This window comes from Sander lucioperca, chromosome 8 (assembly GCF_008315115.2).
Source record: "Sander lucioperca isolate FBNREF2018 chromosome 8, SLUC_FBN_1.2, whole genome shotgun sequence".
Taxonomy (NCBI): domain Eukaryota; kingdom Metazoa; phylum Chordata; class Actinopteri; order Perciformes; family Percidae; genus Sander; species Sander lucioperca.
The window spans coordinates 19110942-19123969 of NC_050180.1; the positions used below are offsets into that span (position 1 = coordinate 19110942).

At 39.4% G+C, this 13028-nt stretch overlaps 1 protein-coding gene across 3 annotated transcripts; it reads left to right on the forward strand.

Annotated features, from left to right (window-relative positions):
* The first annotated feature begins 997 nt into the window (after nt 1–997).
* Nucleotides 998–12336, forward strand: zgc:113337 (uncharacterized protein LOC503741 homolog). 3 transcript variants are annotated; one of them, XM_031295455.2, is made up of 7 exons: nt 998–1232; nt 1985–2098; nt 2184–2513; nt 3604–3933; nt 6314–6598; nt 7584–7685; nt 10440–12336. In XM_031295455.2, exons 2-7 carry the CDS (start codon nt 2017–2019, stop codon nt 10445–10447), a joined length of 1137 nt encoding a protein of 378 aa, XP_031151315.1. In that variant the 5' UTR covers nt 998–1232; nt 1985–2016; the 3' UTR covers nt 10448–12336. The 3 variants fall into 3 exon arrangements, with proteins under 3 accessions (XP_031151315.1, XP_031151330.1, XP_031151336.1); XM_031295470.2 differs by having other exon boundaries at nt 1019–1232; nt 2023–2098; XM_031295476.2 differs by having other exon boundaries at nt 1019–1232; nt 2026–2098.
* The last annotated feature ends 692 nt before the right edge of the window (nt 12337–13028 follow it).

The window sequence follows — 13028 nt, forward strand, 5'->3', positions numbered from 1 at the left end:
CTTTTCCCCAACAAGAGTTTTGTATGTTGGTGCTTTTTGTCAATAAAAAAAAAAAAAAAAAAAAAAAAAAAGTTAGTGGAATTAGCTGTTAGCTAAACTAACGTTAGCTTGGCTGTCGACCGGAAGCGTGGAACAGATCGTGCAGTGTCATAAATCCTCGTACAACCGCGCATGCGCGAACATTTTGCACATGTGCAGAACGGATCGTGCAGGCAGAACGGATCGTGTACCGACAAGATGTCTTAATACTTTAAAACATTTGTAAATATTTTTTGATTAATAATAAATTCTGGAACTTAGTTCCTTTTTTTTTTTTTTTTTGCTGAATCGTTGAAATTCCTAGCTACATGCATGAAAACAACATTTTCTGCCAAAGCTAGAAGAGTTTAGGTTAATGTTAGGTTGTTTTACATGATTGTGTTTGTATTTTTTGTTTTCACTATTCTCTTGAGAGCACTCTTCACAACGAGTAGGCTACTTCTTTAATACCCAATACTACTGCAGATAGCCTTAACTACAAGCTACTACAATAAGATATGTCTAACATATTTTAATACATGTATTATAGGATAGCCACATATGCATTACACATTTATGCAATGCTTATTTATTTTTCTAAGAATGTATGTTCTTGTCTATGACAGATTTCTTCCTCTGGACAACATAGATAAAGTTGAAACTAAAAGTTGAAGGGCTGTAGTAGGCTTGTCTAATGAATAGCCTATGTTCTCCAAGTTGCATTTTTTTTTTTTTTTTTTTCAACAACAATAGGCCTACTGCAACATGAGTCACTATGACCTGAAGACATTTAGCCACAAGGAAAACATAATTAACACAAAGCCTCTCCAAGGCAACTCTTTAAGAAACGTAGAAACAGGAACTGTGGAATCAAACATCCATTCTGACCTCTTCTTATATACAGTCTATGATTCTGACATCTCCACCTGTCCCACAGCAACACATACAAAGCGACACTTGAGGGCGCTGTGAGCCAAGAACTGCGCTGTGGCTTTGTCTGCACTCAGAACTCTACAGCATCCAGTCAAAAGTTTGGAGCTGCCACCGGCTGGTGTTCATTGTGCTGCTGGTGCGCAGAAAAGAAAACACGGAGGAGTAAAAATAGTTTCTCGGTCTGGAGTGATGTTTCAAACTACTGCTGGGTCATAAGGACGGGCAAGATGTTGCAGAGGTAGAACATATTCAACAATTGGCTCGCATCAGGACACGTAGAGGTGAGTGTCTCAGTCTCATGGGTGTATAATTTATATGACACACGAATAGAAATTGTATATCAGATAATTCAGTTATTCTCAATTATCTTGAATAACTACAGATTATCTCATTAAATAAAAAAATGTGAAACTTGCTGTATATATTTGCTCTGTAACTCTGTAATGTGTTTGTAAGTTCATTGCAAGTCGTTGTGTTTGACTTGAATTCCCCCTAGGTTTAGGTTTTAAAGCCAATTTTTTGTATCTGTTCAAATGTTTAAAGAGCTTTGATAGCTTTGAACCCTACGGATACCTAACTTATTTCTCATCTATTTCTCATTTGAAAATCTTTGTATTTGGGATGTTATAGCAATTGGGGCAAAGTTTTGCATTGCATCCCACTGAATAGTTTTCTGGACCTTTTTTATGCAATAAAAATGTGTTGGACAGCATCTAGTGAACACATGAGTTGAGTTGGCTCTGCAGGACTAGGGGAAAATTAGGTTTGCTCTACAAAATTATTCCTGTATCCCTGCTGGGTCACTAGTATACATTATATTCAATTCAATTCAATTTTATTTATAGTGTGAAATAATAACAATAGTTATCTTGAGATACTTTACAGATAGAGTAGGTCTAGACCACACTCTATAATTTACAAAGACCCAACAATTCCAGTAATTCCCACAAGAGCAAGCATTTAGTGTGACAGTGGTGATTATAGGAGGGTTTGAGTTTATGTTGTGCTGACTTTGATAACTCTCACATCTCAGTATCACTCTTCCTCCTCCCTGTTAAATGAGCGATGAAGAAGATGATGATCCAGGCCTCCTGTAGGAAAGGTCTGCATGTGTGTTTACTCCTGATGATGGTGGGAAGCCTACAGGGTGAGTCTGCCATACAAAAAGAAGACATGGGAAAACTCAAATGAAGAATTCCTGTCACACTATAATGTTTTTTTTATATTGGTAAATGTTTCAGGCAGGGTAACAGCACCCGAGCGTCTGGAAGCTCCAGTGGAGAAGCCCTTCACTCTGACTTGCAGTGTTTCGAGGGAACGAGGGGAGTCTCTGAGGCAGGTGCGTTGGTTGGATGCCCAGAACCAGACCCTGCTGAGCTACCAACCTGGCAACAGAGACAGTGTGAGTGGACAGCAGTATGTGGAGCTCGCCCCTTCCCCGAAAGACACCTCGGCTATCACCATCCGCAGGGTGGGCTTCCGTGATGAAGGCTGCTATACCTGCATCTTTGACATGCATCCTTCCGGTTCAAAGCAGGGACAGACTTGCCTCACTGTTACCTGTGAGTAAGGCCATTATTGACTGCAGCTTTGATTTTGTGAACAAGGATGCAAGAACAGCAATTTGTTACAGTTTAGACAAGCTCCACCCCTGAGTACATAGGATCACTCTGGTGGGTGTAGTTCAGTAGTGACCCCTCATTTTCTGTCATCTTCCTACTGTTGACTTTAACAAAGAGATAAAATGCCCAAAAATGCTTTAAAAAAGATATTGTACATTAATATCTACTTTACAGTCTAATAATTAGATTTTTGATGTATTAAGCACAAGTAAGAACACATATTTTGTGTTAATGAGAGTTTAGTTGGTGCCTTTATCAAGAGCATTTAAAAAAAAAAAAAGCTTTGGTTCCTGGATCTCCAGTGCCAAAGGTCAAAGCTATGTACTGTAACAACATGCCTGCTTGTGAGAGAGCTAGAAATGCAGTGATGAAACAAAAGCAACAAGGTGTGGGTCTCTGACTTATATTCAACCCTGACAGGAAAGATTCAGATGAAACATAAGTTTTTTTAGCCCAGGATATGACTCTGCTATTGTGACACAGGTCATAAACGAGGTGGGAAAAGCACCCATGTGAGGCCAGGTTGAGTAATGATCAGTGTCGGTGAGAATTACGGTTGGAAGCTGACGCAAACAGTTTTTCCCACTGTGCTGCTCGTAATTATGTTTTAAACAATATAATGTGAATGTCTTTATTCAGGAAGCCTGCCCTTTGCACTCTCCCTTTAAAATGACACAAAACCAATTCTCCAGCAGACTCCAGGGATAGGTACTCCTCCCTACAACCTCAAAATCAATCTTCTGTGGGGATTTACTGGGAAAATATGTGAATACAGATGTCGCTAACCTTTGAACACAAGTTGATGAGCCTGTTGAGGCTCAGCCAGTCTTGGTAATAAAGAGATGTGGAGCAGTGGGAGAAGCAGGGCTCATTTTTCTAAGCAGAAACAGCTGTTGCAGATTCCAGTGACTGGTTTCTGTTTGGGTGCCTCATTTCTCAGTTTTTCACCCTTTGTGTCCCTGTTCTTTTTCTTATCTTTTCTCCTCATCCATCATTCTTTCTCTGGATGGTGGGCTCTTTTTACTCCCAGCGCAAGTCACCGTTGAAAGCAACAAGACAGCAGTGAGTGGCAAGAAGGCCTCCTTCATGTGCTCCTACGGTTTGCCTGAAAAGGTGCAGCAGATCATATGGAGACACAATTCTGCGCAAGGAGAATCCACAGAGGTAGCCTCCTTTGCAAAGCGAAGCGACCCCATGATAGAGCCTCCATTCCAGGGGAGAGTCTGGCTGAGTGCCTCCCTATCCCATAGTGAGCTCACCATCCAGCCTGTCACCATCCAGGACGAGGGCTGCTACACATGTCTGTACAACACACATCTCGACGGGCCGAAAACCTCCACGGTTTGCCTCGCCATCTATGGTAAACTTCTTTTTCGCAGCCAGTTATTATTGCTGATTATTTTATATTACATTTTATATTTTATAAGTATGGCGTGTAAGTGTACAGATTATTTATCAGTCAGTGCTTGTGATGTTATGAACTGTGACATTTCTCTTTACTTTAGCATCATGCAATTATTTGAGATATCCTTTGAAATTTGGACCTGTTTGTAGCGCTAAATTAAATGTCCAGGCATCAACAAAGTTAATAGAAGTCTTACTGGATGTCTGTACCAAATTATGCACCACATTTCATGGCAATCAATCAAAAGACATATTTTTCTCCAGACAGAAGTGTTAGACCAACAGACCTTTCCACCTTTCCATCCCTAGAGCCATGCTGGAAAAATGGCAAAACAATATCTGACATTCAGGGCAGATGAATTTTTTTTGTTGCCAATGCTATTGTTGTCATACTGTCATCCATCTTTTGCTGCTTTGTTTCACAATAATGTCAGGTTTGTGTTAACCTCACTGGCAGAATTTTTCTTTTTTAAGGAATATAAGTAAGAGTTGTTCAGATGCACATTTTTGCAGGGCTGTGGTTGTGTATGAATATGTCCTACTGTAAATTACGAGCTGGGAAGACAGGATCTTGTGGGGGAATTGAAGGAATCAGACATGCTTGCAAGTGCCAAGAGTCTTAACTTGGACTTTGTGTCTGCAGGAAAGACAGGTACCCCTGGGATTTAGACAGGAATGTTGTTCTTTTCTTACCGAATGTAGCTGCTGAAATGATATAGCAAGGCTAAGCTGTCGACTGATTTGTTAACACGCAAATACAGAACAGTGTGTCCATGTGAAGAATGGACCATTTCAAAGAATGATGGAGGCAGGGAGTGAGGTCCTGATGCATGACTGTGTCAGTGTTTGCAGCCAGACAGTCATTCCCTCTGTGCTTTGTCTCTCTCTCGCTCTTTACTCATTTTCTCCCGCACCCTTTCTCTCACAGTTATCTCAACAAACAGATGTGCTTTTGTTTGAAATTGAACTGTACAGTACAGTAGGGGTTTCTAGAAGTAAAGCACGGTTAGCATTAATGTGTTTTTTTTCTTACTTCGTACTGCTGCCAACAGTCTTCCACCCTCATCCCACTCCGGATGATGTGATGCCCCCTACTTTACTCTTACTCTCACACATACTGTCCACAAACAGTGATAGCTGAAACACATGAATGCACATGATCTCACAACATGGAGTAAGTCATAAAAATCAAATCTGTCTTTCAAACGTAACAGAATTAAACCGTTTAGAAAGCTGCAAAACAGAAATACAGTTCTAAAAAGTCATACTAGGTTTAACATCTTAAAAGATCAAATTGCAAGAGCAATTAGAGAGAAGTAGTCAAAATGAGTAACCCTGACTTTGCATTATAATGCAATTGCACTGCAAATGTTAAAATCATCACGCCACAAATAAGGCTGCCAGTGGGTTCAGTTTTACATGCAATGAAATGACCACATTAGATGTCAGTGGTGGGAGAAATATAAAGATTATTTACATAAAATGGCTGAAATTTATATTTTTATAATACCAATGTATCAAATGACAATGTGACGATGTAAAAGGAGGTCGACAATTATCACCCGAATCTGCAGCTACCCTCGGCTTTATGGAGCTTCATAGTGAGAATTATAGTGAGGAAAAACTATGGAATTTAATCTTAGATAAGAGCCAAATTTCACACCAGCTTTGTGCTCATTCACAGGTCATTATGGTTTGGATTGTTATAAAGATTGTTGTGGTTTGACCCGCCCCGAAATCTGATACAATACAGACCGCTGGTAATTTTTACCACCTAGGACTCTGAGAAGACACTAAAACTATGAGGGCTAAATATCTGTGGCTGAACGTCTTCTTGCCAACAAAAATGTTCTTGGTTCCAGTGCATCACATTCCTCGCTCAGCCCAGAGAACAGAGAATTGAAAACAGCCACAGATTTACTTATGAATCTTAAGCGTGCAGGAATTCTCATTCCTCACCTGATCCAAGGCTTCAAGGTTTTTCCCAGTTATCATCCTAGCAATTTACCCAAAGACGCTTTGAAGATGTACAAATACAAACTAAACTACATTCTGAATTTGTTTCCAGCCAAATTCTGGATTAAAATAATAAGTTTCATATCCCAGTCCTCCATAGTGTTTGATCTTTATGTAATAGCATTTCCAGAGTTTTCTGGCTTGTGTATTTTACACACAGCAAAAGAGAACTAAGATAGATAGATAGATACATTAATACCTTGGCACAGTGTATTCAATATGTGCCATATACATCTACCACAGTATGAGCTTGTTTCTTGTGTGTAAATGTGTGGCAGTGTATTGTGATAGTTCTAGCGTTTTCTGTTTGTTTCTCACAGTCCTGCCAAAACCTCAGGTGAGCTACAAAACCACCTCTCCAGGTGTAATTGAAGCCAATTGCACCTCAGTGTCGCGCCCCCCGACAGAGATAGTTTGGAACGTGGAGAGGGATAACAGAACCATGGGCCCTCCTGTGACGACACAGCTTCCACAGAGCGATGGAACCACTCTGGTCATCAGTACGCTGACCGTCCAATCCGGGCTGCTGAAAGACGTGTCCATCAAATGCTTGGTCCACCACAAAGGGCTTGAGTCACCGATTGCTGTATCCATGAACACTAAAAGTGAGTTGGTGTCAGTGAACCTTTGCTTAAATGACATACTTTACCTCAAAGCTTTTGATTGCCTTGTGTCATTATTTTTCCCTGGCATACTCCAAACGTACTTGATGTCATCATCACTTGAGATCTTTTTGAAAAAAGAAGCCTACTAGTAGAAAATACTAAAGAAAGCAGAAATTGTTGGAGACTATAAAGGGCATCAAAAAAACCACAGTCAGAGAAAAGATCTGCTAGCTCTCTGTACATTTAAATTAACAGAAGCAATGTTTCAATCCGAGATCCTCATCAGGCATTGTCAATAAACATCACAAACCTAGAATGTAATGTATTACATTTTAGTGAATCTTTTACTGAATCTTTGGTTCGCAATGTCTTTTTTCTACTTTGGCCCCTTCCATAGAGATAATCTATCTGAGATTAAATTGACTCTTAGTCATGCGGACCGTAGTCAGACTCTCCTCCAGCGCGCTTTGGAGGAGGGTCTGGCAAAGCGAGACTATGCTGACTGTAACCCCCTGAGTGATGTTTATGTCTATATAGCTTGTTTTGCTTTGTGACAATCATTTAAGGATGCCTCAAGATCTCTGTTACACTATTACAAATAAAAATCTGCATTAGTTTTAATGCAGCGAGTGTTGAGTAGTAGGTAAATGTGCTCATAAGTATACCCTATGTGTGATTGTCATGTCTTTAGTTTGCTGATAACCTATAGTTTACCATGGCTTCATGGGTCAGGAGAACCCACATTATATAAATCAGACAGTGACACTATACAGTAGATTAAATCTCAAATCTAATCAGTGATGGTCCATAAAAAAGAAAACAATGTCTAGACTAGCACAGGCCTTATAGTACACAGACACATATGTCAACACCGATCGTGACATTTAATCTGGTTTCTGCAAGGCTAGGATTTACACACTGTGCAGTATATAGTTATGGCAGATAATAAAACTGCTCATAATTTTTCTGTCTTTCTTCCTCCTAGTTGGGACGGCTCTCACCATCCTGATCTCAGTCACTACAGTGGCTGCACTGTTGGTCATGTCCCTCTGCTTCTGCCTTTGGAAGTGTTTCTTGCGCAAAGAAGGTGAGATCATGTTTGTCAATGTCAAGGTGTATATCAAGAATGAATGGAAAACAAATGATCTTTCCAAGTCATACTCCTAAACACCTTATGTGTACAATCTTTGAGTCACTTAGATAAGGTGTGCAGAAGAAAGTGGGGAGAAAATGTACAGTTCATATATTTGGCCTACAACAAGAGATAATTGAGCAATTAACATAGGGGCACAGGATTATAACTTGGAGAATGTATTTATTTCACTTTAAGGTTTTGTTAAGTGACTGGCTGGGATTGGAAAAATTATTAATTATTTTGTGGCACTTGTACATTTTTAGTACTGTACCTTTCCTGAAGCTTTCATTGGTCTCTCTGATGTGGCTAATTTGGGGAAATTTCTACAGATTTACATCCAGTTTATCACCATTCTCTTAAGAAGTTATGAAGGTCAATAAAATATTTTTTTTATAGTAGGTAGAGTAAGTACAATGTATTTATTTAGTGCTTTTCTCAGATAAAACCACAAAGTGCTTTACAATGACATAAAAAACAGACAATTTAACTACAAATTAGAATTAAGGGACCAAGCTAAGGAATATGGGTGAAGTAGTTCAGCCACATATGCAGGAGCCTGACCGTGCAATGTCTATATGTAGGAGTAAGAATTTTAAACTGAATCCCATATGAAACAGGGAGCCAGTGAAGAGACTAAGAACAGGGGTAATGTGGCTTTAGGGTTCTCTACCTATGGTGGGCTTTGGCAAACTGCACAGGTGTCTACAGAAACAATGAAAAGGAACAGTGGCTCTATGGGATGTGCTGCAACACCGACGGGCTAGCCTCTGTTCCATATCTTCCGTAACTCAGTGCATTCAGGGTTTCTTTCATCTGTCTTTCTGAAACAATGAAGCGTGTTCGTGGGGTTTACTTTGCATATTCCAAGACAAATTGCCATACACTACAGCAGTTGCTATAAGAAATTTAAATCTTCTCCTGGCTGGCCTCCGCTTTGAGAGTGTGCTGCTGGGCGGGCATTCTTAATTGGTTATGTCACTAATTGAGGAATTTGTGATGCAAATGCAGGCGAGGCATTTCAGGCAGTTATGGATAAGTCCTTTCTGAAAGCTCCCGTTGGCGTGAAATGTGTTTAATTGTTTTTACTTTAAAGACCTATTACATACACAAAACACTGTATAACACACTAAAGGACGGGGGAAACCCCAAAAAGCATAAGAGGGCCTCTTAACAAAGTTAAACGTTTACGTCCTCTCTCATGGATATCTTCTGTCAAGCCGCCATGTTCAGCCCACAAACGCTGAGGGCTTATGGGAAATGGTGTTCGAAGCCAACATTGATATTGAATATTAATATTAAAGTTAGTTTTGAAAAAATTAGCACCCTTATCTTAACGCATGAAGCGAGTCAAGTAGCACACTGTTGAGAGAGACTCTATTCCAAGGCTGCATTTTAATTATTAGCGTAGTGACAAATGTCAATGGGATTTTGAATGAGGTTTTCTTACTTCTGGAATAGAGCTCTGGTTTCACTTCGGCTCTCGCAATACTCATATCTGCGGATTTGTTAAAGGAGATGTCTTATGTCGTATTTATACACTGTATATTAGCAGTGGGTATGCAGTTCCCCTCAGCACTATATGGAGCCTTTTAGTCTCCTTTAGCTGTAACAGTCAGCTGTTGTTAACAAAGAAAAGCTTTGATAAACCGACTGTATCTGCCCAGCGCCAAAAAAAAACAGACTGAAAAAATTAGCAACTAGCTGGTGAAAATAGCGCAGTATTTAAGATACAGTCTTTCTCTGTGGTCGTTCAAGCCAACCGGAGATAACAACACTGCTCCTCAATCACATGATGTAATGCTTATATCATCCACATGTGAGAACTTGACAGCCTTTTCACCTTTTTGTTACCTGCACTCCATCTGCACTTTATCCTCACGTCCACTCAATGTTTTCTGTCTGTGCATGAAGGAAATCAACCATGGATCTGTATAGTACTGCTAACAGTGCAAAACAACATACAAAATGAGGAAATACCTGCATATCAGCCGAAACAGAGCTCAAACTGGTGCCTTAATAGACAGGACAACTGAGACAGGATCTGGAGTGATGAGGTCTGGTACACACCTAATCTTTAACAACTGACTGTCACTTAGTGTTAGCATTGAGTTGGATCCTACTCTATTTTTTTACGCCTTGTTGAAATGCAAATGTTAGTTGTTAGTCTAAAATACGGAAGATAAAGTTATCATTGTCCAGTAACATTTCACTCTTTGTGTGGCTTTCCTGGACTTTAATTTTACTTTTCTTTTTCTTTACACAGAAAAAGAAGTGACACACCTCATGTCTGGGGACCCTAGACTCTTTCTATTCACTCACAGAAAAACTCTAACTATAACTGTGTGATCCAGACCTCTTTACTCCAGATCATGTACTGTGCAAGCTCAGACAATGAAACTATCACAGTATACGGTGTGTTTTTTTTAAATAATCCTACAGATGAGACATAATATTTTGCCAAACCAGTATGAATCTAGCTACGTGCAGCTGTGATGTCTCTGAATACAGGGCAGTCAAACACTTTCAGGTTTGGAGGGAAATGCTTTGATGTCCTCATTACTAGCCTTGTCGTGTTGTCATAGCTACACCAAGTCAAATTTTATTCCATTAATGGAAAATGTAAATATGAGAAAACCTAAACATGTATAATGCATTCTTCCATTTTGTGCCATACTTCTCCTGCTCTCTCCATGCATTTCTTTTCAGCTGATTAATTTCTCAGATGAGACCAGAGGCTAAAAAGAAGAGGCAGTGCTTCTCAGAGCCAACCTTGCAGAATTGTTTCCCTGCATCATCATCAACATCCTCACCATCATCTTGATAAGAAGGGAAGATGTTCTGACGCACCTCTTTACAGTAGGATGTCAAATACAATCCTATTGATGGACGCCAACAGTACCACGACATTCATCTCTGCGTTTCCTCTGCATCTGACTTTTATATAATCTCCAGGCTGTCTTCACATGGAGTCAGTGAGGAAATGTTGAGCGGTCCATGTTTTTCTTTCTGGCTCTGAAATTGATTGAGGCGATGGCCACACTTTCTGCAACACACAGCAGAGTCACTGTATATGACAAATTAAAGTACAGTGGTTTTGCTGTTACAACATATTGCATGTCCTCAAAATACTTTCCTGTTTGTCTTTTACCTGGTCCTTAAAGGATAAGTCTGGTGATATCATATGGTTCTTATTCAACAAATCCCATGAAAAGACTAAAACCAACAATGAATTGATTCAACTAACACGTGTGTAGACAAAGTCTAATATAGCAAACCCCTGCAGTGTTGTCTGAAAACTATTAAAAGCACATTAACGAGCCACATGATGCACCGGTCACCTGAACATGGGCACTGTAGTTTATTTTGTATAAATCCGCAGCTATAAATAGTCCCCAGCAAATGCACTATTCAAGGTTTAAGTAACATTTGCTAAAAACTGCAGTGTCCCATTATTGCCCAATTATTTGGCCTTTTTATGTATTCATGCCCTGTTTTTTAAGGATTCACGTTCTATTGTTTCCCAACCAAACCAACCAGAAGGACTAACTCTTTGATATATTTGGTATTTACATGGGATTGTAAAAAAAAAGAGGAAAATACAGAATATGGCCAGCCTTATCCTTTAAATAACATAGCTAATTGAAAATATGAGTTCACCATTACAGTAAGTTGTTACTTCTTGTACCTCAGTCAAAGCCCTCCATTACTTATTTGTATTGTTAAAGCTGGGTAGGGTCTTCATTTGTTCAACTAGGGCTACATACTTATGTCTTGTTTGTGTAATATCTATTGCAAACTTTTTTTGTTTCAAAGTGTGTGTGTGTGTGTGTGTGTGTGTGTGTGTGTGTGTGTGTGTGTGTGTGTGTGTGTGTGCATGCGTGCATATTTGTTAGAGGTTAAATTCCTTGATCAGATAGCTTGAATCAATTCCCTGATGAAGCAACACTGAAACCTTCTTGGTGCCCCTGAAAGGAATGCATGTATTGCTGCCCGTCTACATCGTAGAGTCCGGAGAGTTCATGTGTGTGAAGATGGGAGCATACAGGTTGGGCTGTGGAGAGTTGGCTTAGGGGTTTAATAGTGGTTAAAAGACCAGAAGAGCCACACTGTGTTCTTAAAAAAAAAAACTAAAACCGCGTCTGCTCATTTGTACATCGCTCTGGATCAAAGTGGCACATAAATGCCTAAAATATAATGTTAGGAGGCTTTTTGGATATCATGTTTGCATGTGTACAGGCACATTTAAAAACGTAAGCTTTATGCTGAAATAGTCTTGTGTATCAAAGCATATGATATGATACGGCTTCCATCAGGCACATCACATTCCTCACTATTAATTAGAGTTTAGGCTGCATTCCTCTGTATAGTTTCACAAAAATCATATGACTTTAAATATGAGATCAGAGCTTGCATTAGAATAATTCTGAAATGTGGTTTCAGAACATTTGCTAAAAATAAATTAAAATGTAGCATAGTATCTATTCCTGTACAGAGTCACTACAGTCCAATAAAAGAAAAAGAAAATATGAAACGATGCATTATGACCAACAATGTAGTTGATGGAATGAATGCAACACATAGAATAATAAAAATATTTAAAAATTATACATTTCTGAATCTTTTGTTATGCATAATCTTGCATTGCCACTCTTTCAGCTTTTTCAGCTCAGCTTTGTACCTCTCAGAAAAACAGGCATTCCTTTCCAATGTGCCAGACCTTGCTCCCAGATGCTGATTTTTGGGGGGCTTTTTCATCCCAAGCCAGACGGATTATGGTGGACCTCATAAAGCAAAACACACACACGCACACACACACACACACACACACACACGTGTTGTGCACACACATTCACTCACAGAGCCTGCAGCACTTGCCAGTTCTGTTCTGATGTATTCATAAGCTCTGGGATAACATACAGTATTTATTAGTTCTGTTGCATATATGTTTGTATTTTTATACACACACAGGACGTAAAAACTCATAAACTCAATCAGATACCAATATCATTTACTGGGTAGACTGAGGCCACACACTTCATTAAATCACACGGCTGTTTGTATGTGTTATGACATATTTCATCTAAAAAGTATGCATGTCTCATCGCCTGCATTTCACAGCCAGGCGAGTTTATGTGTAAGGAAAAGATTGTGAGTGTACATGTCAAGCTGTAGTGAGGTGTTGAGATGTGCTGACTTAGTCACTTTACTTGGTTATTTAAAAACTAAAGTTGTTAAATATAAATTCCCAATCACTGATCAGTAAAGATACCTTTCAGATTTTTATCATAAAACCCT